At 38.2% G+C, this 25,302-nt stretch overlaps 1 protein-coding gene across 1 annotated transcript; it reads left to right on the top strand.

Annotated features, from left to right (window-relative positions):
* Positions 1-5,878: 5,878 nt before the first annotated feature.
* Positions 5,879-24,882, top strand: kctd16a (potassium channel tetramerization domain containing 16a). Its single transcript, XM_079892379.1, has 3 exons — positions 5,879-6,130; positions 6,287-7,242; positions 22,108-24,882. Exons 2-3 carry the CDS (start codon positions 6,438-6,440, stop codon positions 22,539-22,541), a joined length of 1,239 nt encoding a protein of 412 aa, XP_079748505.1. The 5' UTR covers positions 5,879-6,130; positions 6,287-6,437; the 3' UTR covers positions 22,542-24,882.
* Positions 24,883-25,302: the final 420 nt, after the last annotated feature.

Consider the following 25,302-nt stretch of genomic DNA (forward strand, 5'->3'; position numbering starts at 1 on the left):
TTCATAATAATAAAAAAAACTCATGTTTGCAGTTGTGCCACCCATACAAATTGCTGGACAACGTTTTTCAATTATTTCAACAGAAATTTGCATCAAAAAGGTTTCAAACATAAAATTATGCCATAGTATTTATTTTTTTATTTTTTTATTAGCCTATTAAAACACAATTTGAAATAGTTTGCTTAGTCTGTTCATTTGTTCAGGCAGTTGCAGCACCTGCCATTGAAGATAACAAAACAAAATAATATGTATTATTTAAATGTACCTACTAAAACTGAATTTTATAGAATAAAGTGAATAAAGAATACATTTACAAAATTATTTTAAAAGGAAAAAATGCACTTGGACACAAAAATGTGCATGTCGTTGACCCATATAAATGATCAGTCATGAGAAGTAAAATGACTATAGGCCTATTAATAAAGTTGGTTTCAAGAACAATTTCCTATAGCTTTATTTAGTTTCTGTGCATTTATTATTGATCAGATTGTCTTATGCATCTTCTCGCAATATTTAGTCCATATACTTAAATTTCCTAGAAATATTGGTTTGTTTTTTACATACAAAAAATCAATTAGATAAAGAGAGTGTAAAGTTGTTCAGGATAAATATTAACAAATGTAAGCTGAGAATGCAATACTATTTCCAAACAGTGCTTTAAATGGCATGGTCACAACAGACAAACCAGGTTATGATTATTCCAGATATTTTCTGATGTGGCAGTTCTGCAATTCATTGTCAACAGCCAACCAAAAATTCAGCAATGACCTGTGCTGTCAGTAATTACACATTTAAATAAATAAATAAAATGTAAACAGAATTTATTTCAAAATTTTGAATGAATCTACATTGGGTTACACTATGAAAGTAGGGTCAGGTGTTCACTTTAATGACTCTTCAAAATATCATGTGACTCTTCAACTAAAGTGCTGCTAGTAGAGTAATTATTGAAATAAACACCAAATTATGTACAGTGGATATAAAAAGTCTACACACCACTGTTAAAAATATGTTTTTGTTACATAAAAAAATGAAACAAATATAAATATTTTGCACCTATAGACTACCCTGCGGGTTTGAGGAACACATTTCAATGTGTGTAGAAGGTGACCAGTATTTATTTTACAGCATCGGCAGAACCTTTTGAGTTTTAATGTGAAAAAGTGCTTTCTCCACTTAGCCAAAGGGGAATGTTGTAGCTTTGAATCCAGTTATTTTTTGTTTTCTGAATACATTGAAAGTAATAGTAATTAAATTAACAATTTAAAATGCTATATTCTCAAAGAAAAGTTTTTGCAGTTTATGAAAGAGGAATAAACTGTTTTGAGAAATTCTGTATTGTTTTTAAAGAATTATATAGCCTACATTTTTTGTTAAGACTCTCAAAGAAATTAATACAATGAGATGACATCAAATCAGTCAGTGAATTATAAGTACACATAATAAGTTGTGGTTACTTAGTTTTTTATTTACATGTTGTTATAAAGTAATAACAACACATTTTATTTTACATGCCAGAGTAACTTGGAATTGTCAAGTTCACATAACTTAATTTTTTCAATTATGCATGAAGTTTATTTACTTAAAGATTCTAAGGCAACGGGTTTCCTCACTTTTTTTAAGTTAAGTCAACTGAAAATACAACCTGTGCAATGCCACTGAACACCAGAAGAAAGATAAAAAAACAACTTAATTGATTAAATAAATTTATAATTGGATACATGTTCAGAATAAACAAATCATTACACTCATTTGAAAACGGGTGCCTGTCTTCACCTGAAGCGATTCTGATAACTCCAAATAAATCTCAGCTGTTCTTGTAAGATGTTTCTGACATCTTGGCTGCATCTTGCATGCATTAGATGGAACACAATGGAGACAGTGATCAACAAGGGGAGAAAGTTTGGCACAACAGTGTTATTAACAAGAACGGTATAGGCTATCCCTCCAAAAAAGACAAAGAGAAATCTGGTCATGGAGGCTGTCAAGAGGCCTACAGCAACATAAAATGAGTTGCAGCTCTTTCTGGCAGCTTTAGTACTGAGCAAAAACTCATTACGCACATTAGCACAAGAACACCATACCTATGCACTGTGAAGTCTAGTGGGGGCAGTATCATGCTTTAAGGCTGCTTTTCACTCAGCCGGAACTGCAGGGGCTTTAGTGAAGGTAGAGGGAATCATGAATAGCTCCAAGTATAGTCATTTTTGGCACATAACCTTCTGGCTTCTGCTAGGAAGCTGAAAATGAAGAGAACTTTCAGCATGACAATGACCCAAAACACTCATCTGAATCAACAAAAGAATGGCTTCAGCAAAGAAAGATGAAAGTTTTGGAATGGCCCAGCCAGAGCCCAGACCTGAATCCTATAGAAAAATTGTGGGGGGATCTGAAGAGGACCAAGTCACAAAGAAACAGCTGTTTTAAGGGACTTTTTATATCTATATATCTATCAGGGGTCTTCAACGTTTTTCATGGCAACGGCCCCTTAGGCGAAAGAGACACATTGTAAAAAGTTATTCTGTGTGTTTGTAGATTTCAAGAAATTTAATAGATATAAACTTTGTCTCTCAAAATTAATGTCTTGTTTTTTTTTTATGGGGTTTACAGCGTTTTAGCATTAAAATGATTTAAAAATGGTCACTGCAAAAAACACTCTGTAAATAGGAACATTTCACGTTTTCCAGAGCGCAAACATGGACAGTTTGCCAAATCTGTTTCGCCAATAATATAATATTATATTATTTAAAATAATAATACTAATTATTATATTATCAACTGAGGGTGGTCTTGATTTTGTTTCAGGGTGCTTATTTAAATTTGACTTTGTGATGTTTTAATAAAAAATTATATAAAAAAAAAAAACATTATTTGTGATCAAACATTAATTGGCAGACCCCCTGCAGTACCGCTGGGGACCCCCTGTTGAAGACCCTTGTTTTATAGTACTTGCATATGATAATTCATACACAGAATTACATTCATTACAAGATGATTAGTTGGATTGTTTTGCATTTCGTGACTTTCAGTTGAATAAAAGACCACTTTTACAGTCATTTATTTAGTCATTTATGATTTCTTAAAATAGTGTTTAAATATAATCTTGTCTCATTCTCGTGAACCAAATATTGTATATTGTCTCATCTCATAAGTTAAGTGTATCGTCACAACCCTATAGTATTTATCATAGACTGTAGGTATTTATCCATTACAAATGCAGAAACATGCTTACCACTGCACTTTGGGGCCATTTACACAACATCGTTTTTGACTAAAAAGGGAAACGTTTTGGCCCTTTGTTTACACGACAACAGCTGTTCCGGGGCCTGAAAATGTAAACTTTTTAAAACAGGATACAAAGCAGCCGTTTACACGTCACCATTTTCAACTAAAAACTAAAAACTTTTTTTTGGCCATTCATTTACACGACAACAGCGTTTTGGGGGCGTGAAAAAGCAAACATTTGAAAACGGATTTCAAAGTGCAAGTTTTTGAAAACGATACTGTTATCGTCTTCGTGTAAACTAGGCCAACAAAACCTTTTTGATTTCGATTTTGTGAAACGGTGAGGTTATGCACGTAAGTTTATAGGCATGTAGTGTTTCTTTGCAAAGTGACATCGCCAACTACTGGCATGGCATGATTAATGCAGCGTTTTTAGTTTGGAGGGGGGTTCACGGATGATCCAACTGATTCACGCTAACAGGGATCGTTTTGACAACGTTGTCGTCTGTATATCAAAAATGCAAAGGAAAAACTTTTCCATTTTTAGTACGTTCAACATATTAATAAAACTGTATCTCTATGGTGCTAAAATAACACAACTTAGTAGGTATGCATAGAAACAGCAGATGTAGGAAATTGTCACGTTTTGGTTTTGTTTCATGTTCTTCTTGTTTCATGTCTGTCATGTGATCCCGTTATAGTCATGTGATGCTGCCATATGTTCCCCAAGTGAATGTGTCATGTTGTCATTGGTTGATTGTCTTGATTATGTTCACAGATGTCCCTTGTCATTAGTCTTGTGTTTTTATGCCCTCATGTTTGCCATGTCCCATTATTGTTTGTGTAACCACTGTTTGTAAGCGTTCATGTTCATGTTTTTAGTTCATGCCTTTGTTTTATGTTTGATCTTGTTTTGAATAAATGCTGCTCTTGGGTTCTTCAAACTTGCCTTCAGCGGACTTACAGAAATGGGGTGGTCTGTAAGTTAACTTTCCATTTTCATGTCAAATGGGTGGAGGTGTACATAACTCTATTTTAGAAACTATGGGTAGAAATCACAATATGTTTACCGCAAGAAAAAGGATCGAATCCTCACTCTCAAAAGCACACCATGGAGCTGAAAAAGAAATAATTGCAATAATGGCACTCTTCTGCTTCCATTAAGCACGAAGGCCCTCCACATGCAGAAACATCCAAATCCACATAAATGGCTCCTCTCTGAGGCAGGGGTGGCTGAAATCCAGAGAATACTAAAAATCTAGGTCAATGGATTGCTGCACAGCTATGACGGCTCCCTCCTCCAGAGAAGTGTATGCGTTATACTTATGGATGGATGAAGACCACACAGTTTGACCAGTAATCCAAGTAATGAAAAGATAATGTGTTTATACATGGATTATCTGTAATGCAACATCTGAGCTTTACATGAATCAGTGGATTTGTATTTGATTTATTGCATTTCTTAATTGACATTTTATACACATTGCAGTGATTGGAAATAGCCATCAAGACAGGGCTGAATGAGTAAAGAGTGATGGTACCTTAAGAGTTGTCCTGCATTATTTAAGTGTTTTAAAGGCAGTGGCTGCAGGCATGTCTTCAACTTTGCATGTCATCTTGCGCCAAGTCTTACCTGCTTTAAAATCGAGGACTAAATAAAATCAAACAGACAGAGTACATGCTGGCAGCCTATAGTTAAATGATTCATGTCATCTGAGAATTGAGTATTTTTAGCAGTCCCCAAGAGGGAAGAAACTTCGTCTCGAATTCAGAGATATCATTATGTTCATGCCTGTATTCCTGTACGTATCAATGCATCAATTTGCGGGTCCTTTATAATGAAACATTATTGCAGATAAAAAGAAAACATCAGAGCATTTGCCATCTGAATCCCACTCACAGTTTCTCCTGTCGGTGCCTAGCAACACTTTTTCAGCAGAATACACAAAATTAGCAGGATAAGCGTGACCACAGCCTCAAAGCCATCGCTCAGTGAAGCTGAGCTCACAAATTCCTTGAAACAAGATCAGCACACAATGCCAAAGGTTTGCATGCCTAAAGAAACATGTTCTCTAACTCAAAGAATCCTCTGGGTGCACATTATATTGTGAGGGTAAGTCAATAAAATGCCATTCAAATCTGGGATATAAATTCAGAGGGGATTTTGCAAAACCGGTAGAAACTGAAATCTCGCTGAGTTGTAATAGTGACAAGAAATATAGCTACATTACATACAGCCAATGCACTATCGAATATCATATGACGCTCAAATGACTGGAACCAAGTTTGTGGGGATCTGTCCATGGTCCTGAAACCATAACATACACTGAGGTCCCCTAAAACATCCCAAAGCTAATCTCTGGAAAGGCTTGTGGGATTTGAGCTCAACCACTACTAATGCTCTGATAAATCAATGAAGTTCTGAGATGAAAACGTACAGTGCAGCCTTACCAATTCATGTTCTTATCTAGCACAATAATTGCATGAGCATATTTGGGAATCTGGAGAAGAAGGGTGCAATGCTTGTATCTTTCCAGCTGTCATTTTCCTTTAAGATGATGTAAGGCTCATCTCCCTAAGAATGGTCTCCCTCCCCCGTCCAAAGCCTCTCTCAGCACGCTGCATTCATTCGCACTACGCTGCTGATGCTCTGGAGAGTAAGGATGCTCAAACTTCCCAACGCACCCTCCTTTTCAACTCGAGATCCTTTTAATGAAACGCTGGGTGGGAGCCAGGTACATGCAGACTAACTGTTCCGGACGGACCAGATTTCATGAGAGAGAAGCACTCTTCTGAAGGAAGTTGAAGCTGTCTTGGTTGGTGCGGTTTTTCATTTTTTATAAGCAGAACTTATTTTTGGATCCTCAGCTGGAGGTTACATGAGCTGCACAATTGGTTCCCTTGGGTGAGAGCTCTTCTATTTCTACATTATTATAAATAACAGGAGATGTGTGTTCAGATTTATAATCTGGCAATAGATGCCCAGTCGTGTTAGAGGGAGAAGCCTAACAGTCTCACTGTGTCATTTTGATACATTTATACTTTCATAAACACTCTGCAGGTCCTCAGAGATGCTGTACATAACACAATGGACTGTGAACGTCTGTTAAAGAGTGTGCAGGTTATGTTCCTCTTGACTTTTTGCTCACTAAACAGAAATCAAAAACTTTTGCATATTCGCTTTTGCATTTTTTGAAGTGTGCAACGCCAAAATGGCCCTGATTGAAAATTGCAGGACTTATCAAACGCCCAAGGACAGTGGATGTGCTCAGAGTTGCTCTTCTGATGTGATTGAGCTCAATGTAGGTGGACAGGTGTATTACACACGCCATGCCACCCTCACCAGCGTGCCAAACTCACTGCTGGGGAAATTATTCTCCACTAAAAAGGACATTTCCAACGACCTCGTGCAGGACATCAAGGGACGCTACTTCATTGACAGGGACGGATTTCTGTTTCGATATGTGTTGGACTATCTCCGCGATAAGAACGTCGTCCTGCCGGATTATTTCCCGGAGAAAGGGAGGCTGAAACGGGAGGCTGAGTTCTTCCAGCTGCCCGAGCTCGTCAAAATCCTGACACCAGATGATTATATTCACAATGATTTTGACGAAGCGTCCCTGGGAAGCGATCAAAGACTGTTCCCTGCATCTTACCTGGACGCGCGCGATAGGTGCTACGGCTTCATAACGGTGGGATACAAGAGCTCGTGCGCCCTCGGGAGGGACGCTGATCCAAAAGCTCGAGGAATACCCAAAATCTTTATTTGCGGAAGGGTCGGTCTGGCTAAAGAAGTTTTTGGGGACACGTTAAACGAGAGCCGGGATCCTGACAGGTTACCTGAGCGATACACTTCTCAGTTTTCACTGAAGTTTCGCCATCTGGAGCGAGCGTTTGATATGCTCGCGGAGAGCGGATTCCACATCGTCGCGTGCAATTCATCACTCACCACATCTCCTCACAACAGACACACAGAGGACAGAAACTGGGCCAACAACACGGAATATGTCTTCTACCGTAAGTACAGCAAACAACAATGGCAGTCGGTCATTATCCTTATCCTTAATCATAATCGATTGTTGTAAATTATTAATTATATAAACAATAATCGATTAATTAAAGGCAAAATCGAATTATTTTTTCTTCAATAGTCAAGTCAAGTCACCTTTATTTATATAGCGACTTTTACGATAGCCTACAGATTGTATCAAAGCAGCTTCACAATGATAAAATGAAAATAATACAACAAAGTTTGTTGAAAATTGCGTCGTCCACCTTAAGTAAGGCAGATCAATAATGTTGAATATTAAATGTCCCCATAGGCAAGCCAAAAGCCAAGGCAACAGTATTCAGAAATGTTTGCCCACTGAATGCCACGACTGGTCAATCAGAAGCAAAAATAACAGTGCTCCCATTTATACAATCCTAATAAATAAAACATTTTGGATAAAGTGAATTTGAGTAAGATGCACAACATTACCAGCACTGTGAGTTTTCACACGTTTCTCAGCCGGAACCACTAGGCGGCGTACATAGTTTGTTCAATTCTATCCTGATCAATTCTATTATCTGTCTCAAACTAAATTGTGCTCAATTCTTTAGGTGACAAATGCACGTCCCTTCAAGTATTAGTAGACTGAACTTAGTTTTTCCAGTAAGAACATTGATAGAAGAGAGAGAGAGAGAGAGAGAGAGAGAGAGAGAGAGAGAGAGAGAGAGAGAGAGAAGCTTTTGAGCCAATGCAGATGTGAAGAATTCCCTCAAGTATAGCTCTCAGGAATTTGAACAGAGTGTGGCATATGAATATTTCAGTAATCTACCAGAGAGATGGTCATGTCATCCCCCCTCCTCTCTCTTTTTCTCTCTCTTTATTTAAATACATGTGCACCTTTTGGATATAATTGTTCTCCAGTGCCTGCCTTCATTAGTAGTTAATTTGACTAGCTTTTGTCTTAAATGAGAGAGATATTGAAGCATATGGCCAATTAAAAATCACTTTGTGCTTAATTCCAAACGAGTCCCCTTGGAAAACCTAAAAAGAGTGGGCATGGAACGGAGAGCTTCTGGAGGACAGTCACGAGATTTTTTGGGGCGAATGGACATATGGCTGCTTAATGATTTGTTCTCTGTCATCAGTATAATTACTGCAGCATTCAGCCCCTCCCATACACATAATCGAAAAACTTATGACAAATCAAGATATACAATAAAGGCATGAGTCATCATGCTAAATTGTAAATCACCGTTACTACATCTACGCCACAGTCACGCTGATATTCAGACCGACAGCATGATTGCAAATGTGATATTGGTTTTACTCAACAGTTCAATAAACAAGAAGTTAAAATCAGCATGAATTGTAAATTCACCCTATCTGTTTTATTTTATAAATACATTGATCTTATTGTGAACTATACATCTGTGCATGTTTCTTTCTTTTTTTTACCTCGTAATGTTTAATCAAAATATCAGATGTATGCAGGACTTCTCCAATTTATAGTCAACCCCGTCCCTGCAAGCTAACAGTCATCTTCATCCACTTTTTATTGCAAAACCCACATATCAACATCCTATCAAAAACCAATGCATTGAACCAAGTCCCCGCCCTATATTTTTTCTTTTTCTGTAATCCATAATCTGTAATTCTGTAATCAAAGTACATCACAATATGGTGGTAAAAAAATCTATCGCTACTTCCGTTTCATTGCAACTTTAAAGTAATCTGTAAACTGATTATAATAGAGAAAATGTATGTTTTTAATATATTTAATTCATATAGCATCTGACTGAGTGGCTCACTAATTCATTGTATTATTTATTCATTCGATTCAGTCAAATACACTGAATTATTCAGGAATGAAACAAATGACTGTCCTTACAAGTGAGTCATTGAATCATTCATTTAATCAATTTGTTCGAAAACACTGATACATTCTTGAATAAAACACTGATACTGTCTGAGACAACGTTTAATTCTGCTTGGGCTTGGTGGACAAAAAAAATTACAAAGCAACTGTAGGTTACTTATCATTAAGTAACAAATGAAGTAACACAGTTTTCCGTTTTATGTTTTCATTAGGAAAGCACTTGATTGGCAAGTTCAAGTGTGCATACTTGATTTACAGGGAAATCATTTATGTTTATATATAAGACCATTGCTGAACTTTATGGCAGATAGGATTGTATGGTTTTTCTCAAAGATTTACAAGCAAACACAGAATTACTAAGAATCTCAAAGGGCAAATTATCTTTCACAAAAATAATCACACATATCACCTAAAAATCCAGATACTCACATTAAACTTCACATAAAATAGATTGTTTTTGTTGGTATTTCCTGTGATGCTTATTTCGTGTGCAGACTCATTCGTATATTTAAGCAAAAATAGAGAATCACCACTCGCCAGGGGTGTCATGAAATTATTTTATTGAGAGGACAGGAGTGCTGGTTCACTTGGTGCCCACATGAGAACGAAATAAGAAATGACAAAAGAAAAAAACAAACACTTTTTATCTACTTAGTTGTTACTTTATATTAGGGTAAGATGTGACAATCTAGTAGTACAATTTTTATTTAAGATGAAAGGGGACCTGGCTTTAAATCCTAACCTATTACTTCTTTTAATAAACCAAACAAATGAATTTGACAGCTAGTGATCATCATGAATTTTCAGGTTTGACATTATTTTCCACAGAAAAAAAGTCATATGAGTGTGGAGACACATGAGGGTGGGTCAATGATCACATAATTTTAAGTTTAAAACAAAAAATAAATAAATAATACTATGAATGTGTTTTCCACCACAGTGTTAGGCAATTGTGCATTGTATATTTGTTGCATTTAAAGTTGGATTTAAAATAACTCTGTTAACAAGATAAAATTATAATGTTAGATGCATTTCAAAAAATGGTTGAAATTGCATATTTTCACTTTACCCTGCACTGTTCAGTTTACAGCATGATTGGTAGATTCTTGTCTCTCTTCTGAATTAGTTTGCTCTTGAATCCCCTGGTAAATGAACCAGTTGCTTTTTACAGGCCTCACTGCCTTATTTGTGCTGTTACTTCTCAGAACATCAACCACATGACACATTTGACCAATTTAGACTGCCCAAATGATTGGTATGGTAACATATCATTTGCGGTCAGTAGGGTTGCTTTTCTCAGTTTTTCCTTACAGCTTCTTGCTTGCTTATTTTTCTTTGTCTCTTACCCACTCATCCTCTTTCTTGTGTACTTCATCACTTAACATCGCAGCCCATTCTTACAGTTAAAAATGTGCTGGAGGTTGTCCTTGACATTTTTTTATTATTATTTGTACCAACTGCTCAGTTTTGTCTTTGAATGAATTAATAGTCGTGATTAAAGGCCAAAGATCACAGTTACAGTGAATTCTGTTAGGCAGAAAAACAAATTGCATGAGAATCATGCAGTTCATCTCACACATAGCCACATTTCATAGCTGCATTTAGACGGGAACTCATTTACTGACTTTTCCCTCTCTGTTTTTATTGCCTGCATCAGTTTTGCATTTTGACCCTAAATTTCAAGGCTCTGAAGTCTAAATATTTAAAATTCTGTCATGTTGCACATTAATGACGAACAGCCCAGAATATGTAAAACAATACTTGTTTCTTCTCCTGAAAGTTAACACAATAAGAATAATTTATGAATTTCTTAGAAAAAAGTTGATCATTATCAGTAACAATCCCTCTTCAAATGGACGAGTTTTATTCTTTTGATCATTAAGGACCAAAACTGTATAGCTAATTATTTACATCACAAGCCAGCTTGAAAGTTTTCCAATTAAAAATCTATTCTTAAGGTCACCTTCTCTGTTGCCTAAGAATACTGATGATCTATGGCATGTTTTTGCATCATAAAGCAGAATCATCCTGTGAAGTTAACTCTGCACGCATAATTATCTCTACATTCAAAACCTAGAATTTAGCTCACACTATATAATTTTGCATTTAATGTAACCCAACATCACGACTTGGCCTGTCAAGTTGTTTCCAGTCCAGTGCAGATTACACATTAGTGTGGGCCCTGTGGGGTGGGGGTAACTGTTATGGCCTGCTCGTTGACGTGCCTACTCCAAATGCAACCCAGATCCCTTATATACTCTAATCAGCTAATTAATGAACATTGGGGTGCAAATCAGAAAGTCCCACGCTCTGCCCCAACAGGTAAGGGGAAAACAGCCACTAAACTTGTCAAAATAAACCATGGTAATAGAGGGAGATCATTCTGGCCATTTCCTCGAAGAACCTCATGTGAATATGCAGTTTCTATTATTCCTGTGAACACTATTTACAGACTTTTTTGAATTGGCACAAGAAACAAATCCTGTGTCCACTGTGGGAGTTGAAATGGGGCAAATATAGACTGTTCCTATCTCTATCTATAGGCTGCTGTACAGAAAGAGTCACTTGGCCCACCTGAGATTGAAAGTAAATGGAGAAGAGCGAGAAAGCAGTGCAAGTGGTTTTCCCAGCAAAACCAGCCATATCAACTGTGTTAAAGATTTCTGCGCTTAAAGGGATAGTTCACCCAAAAATGAAAATTAGCCCATGATTTACTCACCCTGAAGCCATCCTAGGTGTATATGAATTCTTCTTTCAGATGAATACAATCGGAGTTAAATTAAAAAATGTCCTGGCTCTTCCAAGCCTTATAATGGGAGTCAATGAGTATATATAGGATTTTGGAAGTCCAATCAGAGCCTATCCATCCATGATAAAAGTGCTCCACGCGGCTCAGAGGGGTTAATAAAGGCCTTCTGAAGCGAAGCGATGCATTTGTGTAAGAAAAATATTCATATTTAAAACTTTATTGACTAAAATAACTAGCCAGAGGGGCGTACAAAAGTCGACTTGCGCCAAAAGAGCATTCATCTGAAAGAAGAATGTCATACGCCTAGGATGGCTTCAGGGTGAGTAAATCACGGGCTAATTTTCATTTTTGGGTGAACTATCCCTTTAAGAAAACTATGAAATTATAAGAGCACAGGGTTGAAGCTTTGATATGTGATTTTGGGGAAAAATTCTATGTAAGATATACTGTAAGATATTGGCTGCATCCAAAATGGCATATACTCTCTACAATAAAGTATTCTATTGAATACTTTGCAAACGCTAAAAAAAGTGTGTTCTGTATAGTATGAGTATGTGTAGTATGAATGTAAGCCAGACATACTACATTCACCATGTTGTCATTATCGTGTGACCTACCAGCATCACTTACGATGCTTCACTGTCATTCATAAATCTTCTCCCGTGGCCTCATGGGATAGTAAAGTGTCCATCGTATGCTCACTTCAGTATCTCGCCGGAAGTATCATCCGGGTACTTTTATGAGTACTGTGAATTCAGACATATTGTCTGCACCCGAAAACATTGGCAGTTGCCTCGCTGCCCTATCAGGCAATGACTTTGCAGGCAGCGTTTGTGCGCGAAGGTACCTCACGAAACTGATTTCGGACAGACTTCGGAGGCAGCGTAACGGTTTAATGATCTACAGCAAAATAGAGCGAAGTTTGGTGAAGACTAAGTGAATATTTAATGACTACAATTGTAATTTCTCGCTAGAAATGACATCATAAGTGGTAAAATGATCAAAAATGTACATTTACACTGATGACCAGCCGCAACTTGTGAGCAAAATTGTTTTTAGGGGACGCATCCTCCTCTACTCCCCCTAAAGTGAAGGCTAACCGGACATTTCATGTCATTTTTACAGTTAAATCATGTTAAATGTATAAGAAAGACAAATCAAATTTATGTTCTAAATGTTTACATTTTTACTGTTTTTTTTTTTAAACATAATTATTCTTGCAACCATAGCTGACAAGATTTTTTTGTTGTTGTAAAAAGTAGATTTTTTTACAGTGTACAATGTGAATTTTTACAGCAGTTGCTCTTCTTTAGTATTATTCCTGCTCTCCTTCACTGTGCTTCTCTATGACACTGTGGAATTTTTCTTTCTCCACATCTCAAAAGGAAACACTGTAATAATGACAGGGTGTCTGTCATCTCTTTCTATGGTCTTATTCCACCTCATCAGCTCTTCGAGAGGGATCATGACTGATTTGAGATGATCTGGACTCTCCAATCTGTCTGTCAGGCACTTCTTTGCCAAAGACGCGCATGGCCGCCTTTAACAAAGGAAAGAGATTGCAGCTCGTGTCAACATCAGTCAGAGGATGAAATTGTCACATTGCCTGTAATCTTCCAGCACAAATCCTCTGGAGTGCAGACTTGGAGACTGGGATTCACATTACTTGTCCTTAGATTAGGACAATGGGTGACCTATTAAGCCCTTTTTCAAAATCTTGATTTCATTTTTTTCTTTGGGTCTACTAGGTTTTGATGCTTGAATGTTCCCAAAACACAATATTTTTCACATATTTTACATTGTTGCAGCACCTCTCTTCCCATTCTGTCTGCAATGCTCGGTTTAGTTCCGGTAAGCCCCTCCTTCTGAAAAAATGCAGTATGCTCTGATTGGTGGGGAACAGAGAGTTGTGATTGGTCAACCTCTTTGAGAAATGCCACGCCCCTTACCATAACCGCCAGTTTCAACACAATACTAACTAGGCCTCGCCCCCTTTATTTTGCATATATCTATTGGTCGGGAATTATTTAAATGAGGGATATTGTGACATAATCGTTCCCGGAAGAAAACTCAAAATAACAATCGAGGCGTTTCAGGGAGTTTAGAAACAGTTCTTACTGATATAGAAAATAACTCCCTTTTTCATGCTCAAACAGCAACATTACACACTAAAGAAAGTTGATAATCTAAAAAAAAGCAAAAAAGCACAAAACTTTTCGGCCCTTCTGTCACCCTGCCTCATTTCAAATCAGTCAGCTGTTTTTACATTCGTACACCTCATTAGCATTATGAAAAAATATTTAATATTTAAAAAATATGTTTTTTGAAGTTGTAAATAAAACAAAGATTATTGGAGTACGTTTTACAAGAAAACGCTAATTGTACAAGAAAATACTATTTTAGTCTTTCTACTTAAAAAAATCACATTTAATTAAATTGTTACTTGCCATTTCTTTGTAATTAATTGGGATTAACTAATGAGTGAAAATTGTTTCTACACCAATTTTTTGTTCAGTGTTTCTCAACATTCCAAGTAAAATGTTTATGTTTCTTAGATACAAGCTCATCTGCAAAGATGAGTCTTATGACTGCTCCCCCGCAAGAACAGAATTGGCCTACTTTGTATATTAACAAGCACATAAACATTATCATACCTCAGGCAAAGCTCAAAACCATAAGTGAGGGACTTTAATCATGGGCACGATGCATATTTACACAGACCTCTTGTAGTAAGGCCACTGAGTTTATCAACATCATACATGCTGAATTGATGTTGATTTAACGTTGATCTGCAGTTTTTCATAGAATATAGCACATGGCTTCCAGAATTCAGGATCGGTATCAGCGGTCTCATTCTCATTAACGAACCTTAAGTGTGCAGAGAGATTCTTTTCCTAATTTCCCATATCAAACCATTCTGTTGAAAATCAAGAGGTTCATTTTTTGTCTTTTTTATGATCCGAAGCCAGAGCCACAAAAGCTGAGCGTGCAGGGAGACCAATACCTGCAGAAGGAATTTTATTTCTATCTCAGTAATATTGATGGTTATCATTGTTTTGTGCAAACCGAGGCTGAGAGAAATAGCTCAAATCCAGAAATGCCTGCAGGGTCGTGGTGAGTATGATTGGTTGACTTTCCTGGCATACCAAAATGGACGGCTTGACTCAGTCATTTTTCAAGAGCTCAGAATATTTATTTTTTCCTTGCTGTTTGTAGATAGACCCTATATTTGAAGCTGACCCTCACAGCCTAAAAGAAAATTGTATTGCCCCACTTTTATAGGTTATTTGATTAGTACATCTTTTATACATTTGTTGAAATATAGGCTAATTGACACAAATGAGCAAACTGTTGACTTATGGCTATAGAGTGCTGCAGTGTCAATAGCATCACCCTGGTTCCCTTGACTAAAAACCAATAGGATTTTTACATTGGCTTTTGGATTATTGTAGAAAATAAGCTGTGACCAACAAAAGTTTATGATTCTCACAAGCTTTGTTCATCATAACAATCTTCATGATAAACTACAGTACGGTCGCGTGACTTCAACGTCACCATCACTAAGCTTCCAACAACTCTTTCAGTCTTTATTTAAAATCTACAAATTGAAAAGATTGAAATAAATAGTTTTACAACAAGGCTATAAAATTGGACTAGTGAGTAAATGAGTTGCCTTGTGTGGTGTGATGAAGTTTAATGTCCCAGACAACCTCTTTAGTCCCATTTAGCCACTTGTTAGCAACCTTTTTTTTTTTTTTTTTTTTTTTTTAAACAACACATAAAAAAATGTTTTGGTCAGGGTGTCATACAAAGAAATTATGAACATGTGTAAAGCCCATAGAGAACCAACAATATATTAATAACTGATTCTGTTGTGGTCAATATATGTTTTTCCTGTGAGTTTTTTTTTCTCTATGCATTTTTTTTGTTAGTAAAATAAAACCTGTAGCTGTATTAATTGCATTCTTTTGCCAATTAATTTTGTCAGATAAATACCTTAACCAAGTTTAGTGTTTTGTTCATCCCTCGTATAAATCTGTTTTTTTCATATCTTCATATTTTGACGGTTTACTTAAAATTGCAGGGTCAAAAATAAATATCCTCTCCGGACATCACTTTTGGCAGAAACTTGGGCCAGTGCTGCATCTCAGGTAGATTGGTCTTGGATGAATTTATTTAGAAATTGTTGAATCTACATTGAAATGTTAGGCTTTTGATTACACAGCTATTGAGATCTTTTCCAATGCGTATGTGATGGTGCAGGCAGGCAAGGAAGAGTAGATGAGGATCTTTTCCAGCTTAAACTTTATTGAAACAAAGAAGGTAATCCAACAGGACCGAGGTGGAGTTGGGGGTTCGGCAGACTGGGAGTGGGAGTGTGGACAATGGTGAAACCGAAGGAAAGAAGAGCCCAGCGAGCCATATGAGTGGAGGGTTGAGGCGTTGTCTGAGACCCAGAAGTCCGAGGCGAAGCCAGAGAAACAGTGGACCAAGGTGGAGCCAACGGGATGAGGGAGCCCGAGGGATGATGGGCTGAGGTGGAGTCCGGGGCTCGGAGGACTGAGGTGAAGCTAGGGAATCGACACGCCGGGGCAGAGCTGGAGACTTGTAAGCCAAAGGTGGATCCGAGCAGTTGGCTGGAGCCACTGAAGGAGGAGCCGAGTGACTGAAGGGTTCCAGTGGAGGCGGGGCCGAGGAACAGAATGGATTTTTGGCAGAGTGGGAGGTAACGACAGAACTTGCGACCATAGTTGACTTTGGGAAACGCACCCCAGGATCATAGAGTCCATAACATTAACTTGGATTCGATGGAACAATTCAACCTCAGGGGTGAGGTGATGGTGGGAATCAGCTTCAGAATGTCTCCTCTGGGACGGACGTGGTAGCTGGCACTATCTTCAGGGCAGACCGGTAATCTGGCTCAGGCTCCGGGACGAACTAGGCTGCAGGCACTGGCTCCAGGGTGGAACTCTCCACTTCTGTGGGCACAGGCTCTGGCTCTAGGTTTGGGGTAGTGATGGGTGATTTCGAAACACTGCTTCATGAAGCTTCGAAACCTTTACGAATCTTTTGTTTTGAATCAGTGGTTCAGAGCGTGTATCAAACTGCACGTGAAGTCACATGATTTCAGTAAACAAGGCTTCATTAAGTCATAACTGTTTTGAAACGTTTCGAAATTTAAATGGTTCAGTGCCTTTGGACGATTATCTCTGTGAACCCATGAATCACTGATCGCCCCCCAGTGGCGAACCATTGAACAATTGGTTTTTACCTGATCTCTGATCAGTTTTATACATTTTTAGATATTTTAATTATAAATTTGTATAAATAAAAGGAATAATTGTAGTTAATAAGTCTCTTATTGGCCTGTTTAGCTAAGCAGTCCATGGAAAAAAAAAAACAAGCCCTGAAAATTGACAAAAGAACACATATTATACAGACCCTTGATATTTAATCTTATTAGATTATTAGTTAATTGCATTTGATAGATTTTACTTCCAATAAAACATTTGCAATTGGTGTGTAAAAGGTGTTTTTATGCATGTTTGGCCTGAGTTTTTTGTTGCATTTTCACTGTTCTGACCAGCAGGGATCACCAGCGTATGGTATTTTGAACGCTTCGAAACAGTGAATCATTTTGCGAAGCAATTGATTCGAAGCTTTGAAAAGCTTCGTTTTTCCCACCACTAGTTTGTGGCTGGTGTGGGCTCAGGGTCTGAGGTGGGCGTGGGCCCAGGTTTGGGGTCCGTGGCATGCAAGCAGTGTTGGGCAGTGTTACGTATTACAAGTAACGTGAGCGTTGGGTGTAATCAGATTACTTTTTTCAAGTAACTAAAGTAACACATTACTTTTAAGTTTACAACAAAATATCTGAGTTACTTTTTCAAATTAGTAATGCAAGTTACTTTGTTTTCCTATTTGTTGACTGACTTTGCATTTCCTTCAGCCTGAGGCTTATTTCACTTTTGGTTTGAAAGAGCCTTTACATTTGCCAAAAATATAACTTTTTTTTTGGTTATTAAAAAACAAACAAGCAAGCCCAACCCAGGTGAGAAAGTAACTCAAAAGTAACGTAACACATTACTTTCTATAAAAAGTAACTAAGTAACAGAATTAGTTACTTTTTTAGGGAGTAACGCAAAAACTGTATCAAATTACTTTTAAAAGTATCTTTCCCCAATACTGTGTGGGACTGGGATATCGTCCTCCACCTCACCCCCCCAAAAAAGAAATGAGAGGGCTGTCAGGGTAGTGAGTTAGATAGGCAAGTCCCAAAAAAATCTCTGGTGTGGTCCTCAAGGAAGCGATCATATCAGGCAAACGGCTAGCAGATCCGTTTAAATCCTCTTTAATCTCGAGGAAGAGAAGATGAGGATCTTTTGGAGCTTAAACTTAAATAAGGGAATTCCACAGGAGAAATACACTGGCAAAAACAAACATAACAGCTTTGTCAGTTAAACAAAGACAATACCACACAATGAACAGAAACAAACTCAGATCTTAAATACATAGGGGATACCGAGTAGGTGCCATACAAACAAATGAGTGGCAGGAAATTGGGAACAAAGGACACAGGCAACTAACATAGGAAGTACAAATTAAAAGTCCATAAAACAGAACATAAACCTGACAGCTGAGTAGAAGAGATGTGCGATTACTTTACTCTTTTTCTTCAGAGGAAAAATCTGAGAAGCAGGAGACTTAAGATAAATCTTTAACATCCCATTGATGTTAAGGGAAAACAATGCAGTTATTAAATAAATCTAATGTGAACCGGATATAATGGGTTTGTATTCTTAAGCCTTGTGATTTCCAGCAGACATAATCCATAATTAATACCACAGTATTTAGTAGTTAAACATCTCTCCAAACTTTAATGCACACAAACACAGGAAGCATTACAGCTGCAGGTCATAAGCACAAATACATTAGTTGCCGCCCCTATGATTAGCATCAGCTGCTTCATGTCAGCATTAGAAGATGGAGTGTTAATTAGAAATGCATAGATGTGCGTCACACTATTTTTAGGATTGCTGTCTGAGCTGTAGTGCTAGCAAACACATTACACCAGGCACGCTGCTCAGGAGAATTCAGATCTGAAGCACTCTCAGGCATTTAGACACAATGCATTGTGGGTAGACACCGGTGGGTGGATGCCCCTTGTGATGAGATTGTCTCTGCTCAAGCCCGGTGCCAAATGCATCTCTCAAGCTTGTGTAATTCATGAGAATGCACTCACATACGGTAACTGATTTAACTCCGCAGACAAGCCCCGACCGTAATGGGTCTGCAATATGATCCAGGCAGCCGCGTGCTTCTCTGTAGTCGGTTGGAGATCAGAAGACAGAGGATGGGGTGGATACTGCAAAATACAATCAATTTCTTGTCTGATAGATACTGCAGCCATAAGCTTGGTGAGTATTAATGGTAAACAGCACCAGATTAGCCTAATGTCCTGCTGACCAAGGCCATTTGATATTTACCCCTTACAGTAATTCCAATAAGAAACGATTGTGGAATGCAATGTCTCGAGATCTTTACAGACTGTTTGGGAATTGTGAAATGTGAGTTTTCATATAAATGAGGACAACAGTAAGCTAGGGAGCAGTTTCAACCCAGCTTATCTAGTTTTATGGCAGCGTTATTGTTGCTCGCCTCCGTTCTTGACTTGTGGTCCCATCAGGCTGCACCATCCATTTTGCAGCAATCCTTCAATAAAAGCCTCTCTATTCACCCTGCATACGCTGCAGGAAAAAGAAGTGAAGATGAGAGATGGACAGAGAGCAGAAGTGGATGCAAGGGGAAAGAGGCGAACCTGGTTTAATTGTTATGCAGGGAAATGTTCTGCTTATTCTGGTGTCAGATTCATGGATTCCCATTAGAAAGCCACTAGCAATCACACTGCCTTCAATTAGCCTGTTATTGCATTCTGTAAAATGTATTTGCAGCTCAGATGAATGAATTTGTTATTAATCAGGATAAATTAGCTGCTTTGGAGATACAATGAACACAAATTATTGCTTCTGAGAATCGTGTTTAGCTAATTATGATATTCAGATGTAAAATACCATCCCTCTTTGCAGACAGTGTCTCATTGGTGATCATTCTTTTTAATAGTATGTCAAGCTGATAGGAAAAGGGGGGAAATTTTATACATGAGTGAAAGAAAGAGAAACACCAATAACAGGAAGATGGAGATATGGTGACCCCTTGGGAGAGTCAGACTTATTTTATCGAGCCTCTGTCAAGCTATAGGTATATGTTCCCAAAACCACATAGAAAATGCAGCATTTTCTTTATACACGCACACAAATGTGCAATCTTATGCACATACTTTGATTTGGGTGGTCTCTCAATGTAATGTCCAGGTCAAATTTTTAAGCATATTGCAAATTATCATAATGCAAAATAATATAAATGATCATTACCGTACATGAAAGGTTTTTCATTTTTTTTTAATATTTCTTTGCCACAGATGCACATGTATTACAAAAAATATATATTTTTTGCTTTGATTTTGACTTGAAATATGACCCGAACATGTTCACAGAGTTTTTTCACTGGAGTGGGAGGTGATTTGTGTCCGTGAACTGAAGGAGACACCTGGGCTCGAGGGGCGGTGATACATGGGGCCAATACAGCCCTGCCAGGAAACAGAATAGCTAGAGGTTGGTTTGCGGTCTGCCAGTGAAGGTGAACAAGATGTCATCCATTCAAAGTTTTTCAGAGTGCTTCAAAGAAGAAGAGAACATGTTTGACTTTCAGATATTTATTTAAACTGTTTTAAACAGAAATTCAAGAGGAGCATGTTTTTCTAATACTGTTTTTAAAGCTCAGCTTCTCCGCCTCTATCTCACTCAAGCATTAAAGTTAGGCTAAGAGAGGCTAGCAATAGCGAGCTAGCTTTGAAAGCATGAGATCCCACCCTCCCTTGAGAGCGTCTCCAAAGCCACGCCTCCTTCAAAACACATGAACGCGTACAGCAGAGTCTGCAAAGCATCCCGAGAGACGGCGTTAAATTACCTCATGTCTCAAAGCACATAAAATCACAATAATAATGAAAGTAAACAACTTTCTTGTACAGAGGTCTTACTTGTACCATTTGACTGCTGCAGATTCATTTCAGCGTTGATGGTTTTGACATAGAAATGCATACTATAAATCCGAGTCTGATGACATGAGCATGAATGTCACGGGTTGCCATCTGACATGGTGTGAACGCAACATAAGCTTGTTGTTTTGGTTCAGGAGGAACTGTAAAAGGTGCTGCTGTTTGTTGATGGCTCTCAGTGACTGTGTGTCTAAAATTGTGTATAACCTTACAGAACGCACTGATGATGTGTGATGTCTGTGCGAGCAAGGTGTGCGGAGGTATGGAAATACATAGGTTGACAGGCAGGTAGCACATCGTAACGGACCGAATGCAAATATTGGATGAACATTTTTTGGTCCTGAGACTTCCACAGAATATATATGTCCATGTTTTAATATTTAGAACACTTCTATTATTGATTCCTATCAGGATGTGAAGAGAGTTTTAACCAACAAAAAGGGGGTTGGAGGGGTTCTGTCCCTTTGTTCAGCTAAGCTGATCTTTGGATATTTCTATGCAGTCATAGGCTGTTTTGATGCATGCACGTCCATCAGTTAACAAAAGGGGTTCATGCACACTGTTATCTTTTTCTTAGTCCTTTGTGGTTTTAGCAAAGTTCTTTGTCCAAAACACAAAACAAATCGATACATATAGTTCAAATGGTGATTTAAATACAGATTCTTTATGTCTTTGAAAAGGTCAACGTGATAAGGTCAAACTGCCAAGCGACTAGCTTGCACTCGTACATTTTAATGTGTTTCACTGTGTGAAGTGCACATGATGCTTTTTTATGCAAGTTTGTGAGTTTAATTTCTTTTGAGTAAATGGTGCGTGTTATACGGGCTACTTAAATGGTGGCATGAGCATCGACTTGTGTAAAATGAGAAACATCTGTGCCATTAGAGGGGTATTTATAATAACTGTATTGGTTGAACTGCATAAAGGGAAAAATAAAGAATATCTTTGCTCACTTCAGTTCTTTCACCTTTGTTATCGGGTTTCACACATCCTGATTCTTGATCGGACTCTGCAATCTGATACCTACAGCAAAATTGCACTGACTTCCAAAATGACTTCCAATTTGACTTCTGTTATCATTTTGGCTGTTTTTATTTTTAGCTCATATATGCTCTGTTGACATTTTGTGGGTTTTGTGGCTTTGTGTTTTTAAGGTGGCCCATCCGGATGGTCTTCTTCTCACTGCGACTGCTGCTGCAAGAGTCACAAGAGCGAGCGCGAGGGTGAGAGCGGCACTTCCTTCAACGAGCTCTCCACTTCCTGTTCCGAGACCCAATCAGAAGCCAGCTCTCCCCAGGAAACGGTCATCGTGCGTCCGGTCACCCGCCAGCCCAACATCCAGACTTTGGACAGGCCGGTGAAAAAGGGTCCGACCCCAATCCCCAGGAGAACTGACCTGCTTCGTGTGCGGACCACGGGGCCGCGTGACGCCATGGCAGGGAAGAGGAAACCGGCCAAGGAGAAGATGACCCCAGAGCAGGAGCTGGAGAAATGCATCCAGGACTTCAGAAGGATTAAAATTCCAGTGCGCTTCCCGGAGAGGAAGTACATGTGGCAGTCGGAGCTCTTGAAAAAATATCAGCTCTGAAATGATTTCCTGCAGGCTCACTGAGCCTATTAGTGTGCAACACAACAAAGCTCTCAGCGCATAAGATGACATCATAATTCTTCTTTGCTCTGGCTTAATTGGCTCGTCTGTGTAATCATGCAGCAAGATGCACAATTAACAATTCAGTGAACCTCCAGTGACTCCTAAAGGGACCAGTCCTGTTTTTCTACCAAGCACAATGACATTAAACCAATTTCACAGCGTCTAGACAAACCTCTCAAATAATAAAAACAGATTGTACATATACAAAAGAATCACAAGTGTGTATTACCTGTTAAAGGGATAGTTCACCCAAAAATGAAAATTAGCCCATGATTTACTCACCCTCAAGTCATCCTAGGTGTATATGACATTCTTCTTTCAGACAAATACAATCGGAGTTATATTAAAAAATGTCCTGGCTCTTCCAAGCTTTATAATGGCAGTGAATGGCATTTTCTGTTTTGAAGTCCATAAAAGTGCATCTATCCATCATAAAAGTGCATCTATCCATCATAAAAGTGCATCTATCCATCATAAAAGTGCATCTATCCATCATAAAAGTGCTCCACGCGGCTCCGAGGGGTTAATAAAGGCCTTCTGAAGCGAAGCGATGCATTTGTGTAAGAAAAATATCCATATTTAAAACTTTATAAAGTAAAATAACTAGTTTATTCGGCCAAACGAACATACAGATTCGACTTAAGAGTAAAGCGCAACTTATGCAAGTAATGCGACGTACTGCTGATATTTACGCTACGCCATGACGCACTACGCTACTTCCGACGTCACAAGTTGCGCTTTAGACTTAAGTGGAATCTGTATGTTCGTTTGGCCGGACGCTAGTTATTTTACTTCATAAAGTTTTAAATATGGACATTTTTCTTACACAAACGTATCGCTTCACTTCAGAAGGCCGTGTTGAGCACTTTTATCATGAATGGATGCATTTTTATGGACTTCAAAACAGAAACGGCCATTCACTGCTATTATAAAGCTTGGAAGAGACAAAACATTTTTTAATATAACTCCGATTGTATCCGTCTGAAAGAAGAATGTCATATAGGATGACTTGAGGGTGAGTAAATCATGGGCTAATTTTCATTTTTGGGTGAACTATCCCTTTAATCAGTGTCTATCCCGAACTATCCTTTTAAGTCAGTGCACGGACAGCACTTTTGTACGGCGTTCAAATGCACATCAGAGAACTGTAGGATTCGTATGTGAATGCGGCTTGCATCATCCAATACTGTGTTCAGCTGATGGAGAGTATTACCTCAAATCTACCCTTTGTTTAAAGAGTTTAAAGGTGAGGTCACATTTACCGTTGCTTGACAAGCGAAATCCAGTCATTCCAATAGGAATCTGCACGATCTGGAGCAGATTGCACTTTTGTTCGAGTTGGTCACATAAATTTACTGCACTGACCAACAGAAACTGCTTGGTTTGAAAGTGACTTCTGTGTGAGCTGTGCTTAATACATCTATACGCAAATGACAATGGACCTTTTTTTTCCATACAAAATTTCGCTAATGTGACTGCACCCAGTGGCGGATTAAGACTCTTTGGTGCCCCTGGGCACTGACACTTAGAGTGCCCCCCAACCCCCCCATAATAATACATTCAGTTATTATTACTACTACTATTATTATTATTACAACTTCATTTCCAACCAAAATCGGATGTTGACGTCAATCTGACGTTGGGTTCTGCCGTCAGTCTGACGTTGGGTTCTGTCGTCAACCTGCCGTGTCACTCTAGGATCTGCATGGTGCGTTTGGCAGTAGTGCTCATGCAGTAGTGTGAATCTGGCACTATATATCGCGCGTCCACAAAAAAAAAAAAAAAAACTTTCAACAAAACATTCAGGGAATTTAGAATGTTCTGATGAAAGGATAGGCCTAGGCTAGAAATACGTTGGAGAATGAATCGCTTGTTTTAAAAGAGAAAAAAAATATATTTGCGTGGCGCCCCCCTGGACGTGGTGCCCCTGGGTGCCACTTGCCCAATTGCCCATATGGTTAATCCGCCTATGACTGCACCTTAAGACAGCACAAGTGAGTATGTTCTTGCGGTATCGGATGACAATGCATGTTATTTCACTCATACAGAGTAATGGCTCATATCAATGCATTTAATTTGTGATGTGATCTACATTATTCACCAAACACCGTTCACCATTCATCCAAACCCAGCTGAAATTCATCAGGAGGATCGGACTGAAATATTAGGCTGTTTCTGTTTGTCATTGTGAACATTTGTGCTGAGACTTTTGATTTCGCTTGTGGGCATATGAGGATTTTTTTGTTTGTTTTGAATGTGCAATTAATCATTAAATGAACTGGGTTTAAAATACAATTTGTTCATTTGAGTTGTTATAATCCTGACACATTGCAATGCGGTTTCACATTAGAGTAGGCACAGCATTTAAACAGGATCCTTGACAGACAAATCAAGAGCTGCTTGTTTCTTGTATATGTATGCAAATCAGATCAAAGATGCGAGAAGGTAAATTGTCTCTTCACGAATGTGGCAGATGACCTTAACCTTCTCTCTGAATTTAAGCTTTGCTGAATCTAATACTAAACCGCAGACAAATCTCTTTGCAACACCTTCCAGCTGATTTCAGATGCACAACGGTGTAATTCTGCTTTCTGCTGCCTGATATATTAGTTTTCTCTTTTTCTGTCACTGTGACAGAAAATTGTTAATATAATACATGCATCACAAATACCATTTTTAACTGACTATTTTTAGCCAT

This window comes from Squalius cephalus, assembly GCF_949319135.1.
Source record: "Squalius cephalus genome assembly, chromosome: 14".
Lineage (NCBI taxonomy): Eukaryota > Metazoa > Chordata > Actinopteri > Cypriniformes > Leuciscidae > Squalius > Squalius cephalus.